We start from the raw sequence: 3,552 nt of genomic DNA, 5'->3' as shown, positions 1-3,552 counted from the left end.
CGCCATGAACACATCTTGCTGCCTCAGCGTCTTGTCCCCCAGCCCCCAGGGTTCCTTTCTCCCTGTGGCTGAAACGTGCCGTGAATGTCGTATCTATTGTCCATCAAGTTAGACCATGTGTCAAAATTCAGCTCTATTGCCCTCCTCTCCTGACATTATCTCCTTGATAAGCCTCCTTTTTTGGTCACTGATTTACATGTCTGTGTCTCCCACTGACCCGTGACCTCTGGAAAGACAGGAGCTGCTATCACTTTTGTTTAGTGCAGTACCCGGCACACTATAGATAGTTAATAACTGCTGAGTGTGTAAGAAGTGTCTGTTGACGCATTAATTAGCAGTGATGAGCAGGACTGTCAGAGGCCAGGCCAGTAAGATCAGAGGGAGGTGTGACTTCAGGATGTCATCTGTCCTTGGGTTCCCCCGGGTCAGAATTCTCCTCCACAAAAGAGGGGTGGTCTGGGACACCCCAGGATTCCTGCTCATTCTACACCTCCGTAGTCTTAGCCAACGAGGGCCTCCTGCCTGTGGCCTTTAGGTGGGCTGCCCCTCCATGGACATGGGTCACTCTCATTTTGAGACTCTTGTGATGTGCCTGCTTCTAATTTGTTTTGCCCCAATGGCTACATCTCACAGAGCAAAATAGGAGCCTTGAAAATAGTTACAGATTTGAGATGGCTATATAAAAACAGGGATTTTATTATGTCTGGAAAGTGCTGGAAGTTCCCAGCATTAAGAGTCCCACAGGCCAAACATGTAAGATATGAGGGTTTCCCAACTCAATCAGGCACAAGCATGTCTGATGCCTAGGAAAACATTTAGGATCTGGGGATATAATTTTTTTAATTAGAGATAATTACAGTCACTGTCATTTATTGAGTGTTTACCTCTTTTCAGGATTTAGGTTCCCCATGAATTTAGAAGCCCCCTACTAAATTCAAGAGGTACAAGTTTTGTGGCCAAGAGGTGAAATGAGCCAATAGGATTGTATTTATGTGCAAGGGTAGGGTGGTGAGACAGGGGCAAATCGCAAGAGGGAAGCTCATGAACGCTGAAGGGGAAGAAACCACTGCAACTGAAATATACTTCTGAACATGTGTGTTGCAGGTACTTTCACAAACTTGGTACCTCATTCTGCCCCTTCCTTCTCTTCTCAGCTCCAGGAGGCCTTTGGGTGGGAGCCATTCACCCAGCTCTTTGCTGAGTACCAGACGCTCTCTGGCATCCCCAAAGACAAGGTGGGCAAGATGAATCTATGGGTGAAGAAGTTCTCAGAAAAGGTGCAGAAGAATCTGGCTCCATTCTTTGAGGCCTGGGGCTGGCCTGTCCAGAAGGAGGTGGCTAGCAGCCTGTCCTGTCTGCCTGAGTGGCAGGAAAACCCCATGCAGGGGTACATGCATCCCCAGGTGTAAAGGATGTGCACGAAGTGGGGCTCAGGCTCACTCGCCAAGGCTACCACCCATGTTTCCAGCTTAGCTTCTTGAGCCTGAGCCCCACCTTCCATCCCTGTCTTCAGGAAGCTGGCTAAGGTCAAGGACCTTAATGACGTAAGACAAAATGACACCAGCTTTCTCAGGAAAACACCCTTGTTACTATTTCCCTGTTCAACCGACCTGCTTCACCATCCTCATCCTCCAGCAGAGGACCGTTCATCTGCGCATCTTGAGGTCTTGGCTCTTGGCTTCTACTTCTGGCCAATAGTTCTAACAACTATGGGTTACCATAATAATCTGACATCAGTCCCTCACACCTGCCGGCCCTGAACATGACTGTTAATTTCTTCTGCTTTGGGAAGTTTTCTAGCAGCAAGAGAGACAGGCTGGTAGAGAGAGCCCTGAATCTGGTTGGTCCTGTGGAAAATCTCTTCACCTCCCTGTGCTTCTATATTCTCACCCATGACTTGGGGATAAAAGTCTACTGTTTGGTAATGGTGAACATGTTTGTCCACTGCAAAATGCATAAACATATAAGGGTATTCTTTGGGTTTTGCCAGGTCCCAATGGGGGCCTGTCTGTCCAGTCTTGTGTGGACAACCTGAAAACTGAACCCCACTTCAGAGGTGGCCACCTGAGGTGGGCGTGCAGTCCCTGTTGTCAGAGTATTTAGTGAGTATCAGTGTTTTTCCAGACGCGGTACTGAGGATGGTTATTGAGACTCTAGCCTATCTTATGTCCTTTCTCCCACCTCTAGAAGGACTCCTAGGTATGATGTAACCCAAAGAATGGTATAAACTCACAAAAAATGGTGTAGACTCAAAGTGAATGTTACAAAGCCACTTGGTCTTCTTGGTTAGTTTCATCTTCTAGTACTTTTGTTTCAACCAAAAGTAACTGTCACAGTAGTAATGCCTACCAGGCCCACCAGCCTATTTGTTCTTAGCACAAAACAGGCGACTCGCTCCTCCAGTCACCACATTATCTTTGTGCGTGACAGGCTTCACTCAGAAGCAGGATTACTGGGTGCGGCCGTGGACCAAATTAACCCTGAGCTTTCTAATAATCCATTCCAGCCCATCCCAGCTCTTTGGCGAGGTAGAGTTCTAACTGGAGCTTCGTCTCCAGGATTAATGGGGTGTGGTCATTTTTCTCCAGCTTACTTTTAAACCATATTTTTGTTGTTTTCAATATCATTCCATGAGCTGTGTTCAGAGTAGAGTGGCTCCTCTGAAGAGCTGACCTAGGAAATGTCTTTCCTGAATCCCATCCACCTCCTCCTGATTCTAGGATAATTTCCTTTTCTTTCACTACCATCTTTTCTCAGGTGCTTTTCACATGAAAGGTGCTCAGGAAACATTTGTGAGTTGAGAGAACAGTAATGACACGCAGCACACAATGTGCAGTCAATACGTCCCAAGCATTGCGTGGGGTGCTTCATGTGAGTTATCTCATGGAATTTTAATAACGGACCTTTGAAGTGGGTGCTATTATTATTCTCGTGTCATAGATGAGGAGACAGATACTGAGGGACGTTAAATAACTTCTGAAGTCACCAAGCTAATAAAAGGAAAAGTCAGGGCTTGAGTGAAACCTCTAGCAATGAAAAACTCTGTGAAGGATTTACAATTTAAACAAAAATTCACCTAGAAAATGTAAGTTCAACAAACTTCTGACTTACCTCGTGTGAACTACTACATTTTTATTAAACATCAAGTTTAACCTCCAGGAAGTATTGGTACCTGATTTTCTGGTTGTCTCAGCATGTGATTAGCCTCCCTATAGATAGAGAAAGGAGATGAACCCAGGAAATTCAACTCCAGAACTGGTTGTTCTCAACCATGTTCTCAACCATTCTCAACCATGATGTTAAGGAGGAGAAACATGGGGGTAATAACACTGGGTTTAAGAGGTTGCCATAGAGACGAAGACAAACCCTGACTCTTCCCCACACACTCTGTAGTGGAAACTAGAGCCCTTCTCTCTCTTACAAATGATTCTAAGTTGTTTCTAAGTTCACAAGTAACATCAGCGCATTCTGTATGCAAGTACATTTGCTCACAAGGATGATAATGCAGGCCTCAACATCAAAAAATGCTGTTTTCCAGGGACTGTTATAAAT

At 45.5% G+C, this 3,552-nt stretch overlaps 1 protein-coding gene across 1 annotated transcript in view; it reads left to right on the top strand.

The window, feature by feature from the left end:
* The window catches only part of TCAF2 (TRPM8 channel associated factor 2), a 26,200-nt gene extending 23,042 nt beyond the window's left edge, over window positions 1-3,158 (top strand). The window contains 1 exon segment of the mRNA XM_077778027.1: window positions 1,155-3,158. Coding sequence (XP_077634153.1) covers window positions 1,155-1,409 — 255 coding nt within the window. The 3' untranslated portion in view covers window positions 1,410-3,158.
* Window positions 3,159-3,552: the final 394 nt, after the last annotated feature.

The sequence above is a fragment of the Crocuta crocuta genome, unplaced genomic scaffold, assembly GCF_008692635.1.
Source record: "Crocuta crocuta isolate KB4526 unplaced genomic scaffold, BGI_CrCroc_1.0 scaffold128, whole genome shotgun sequence".
NCBI lineage: Eukaryota > Metazoa > Chordata > Mammalia > Carnivora > Hyaenidae > Crocuta > Crocuta crocuta.
The sequence above is the reverse complement of the archived record's forward strand: the minus strand, read 5'-3'. Positions and strand labels throughout refer to the sequence as shown.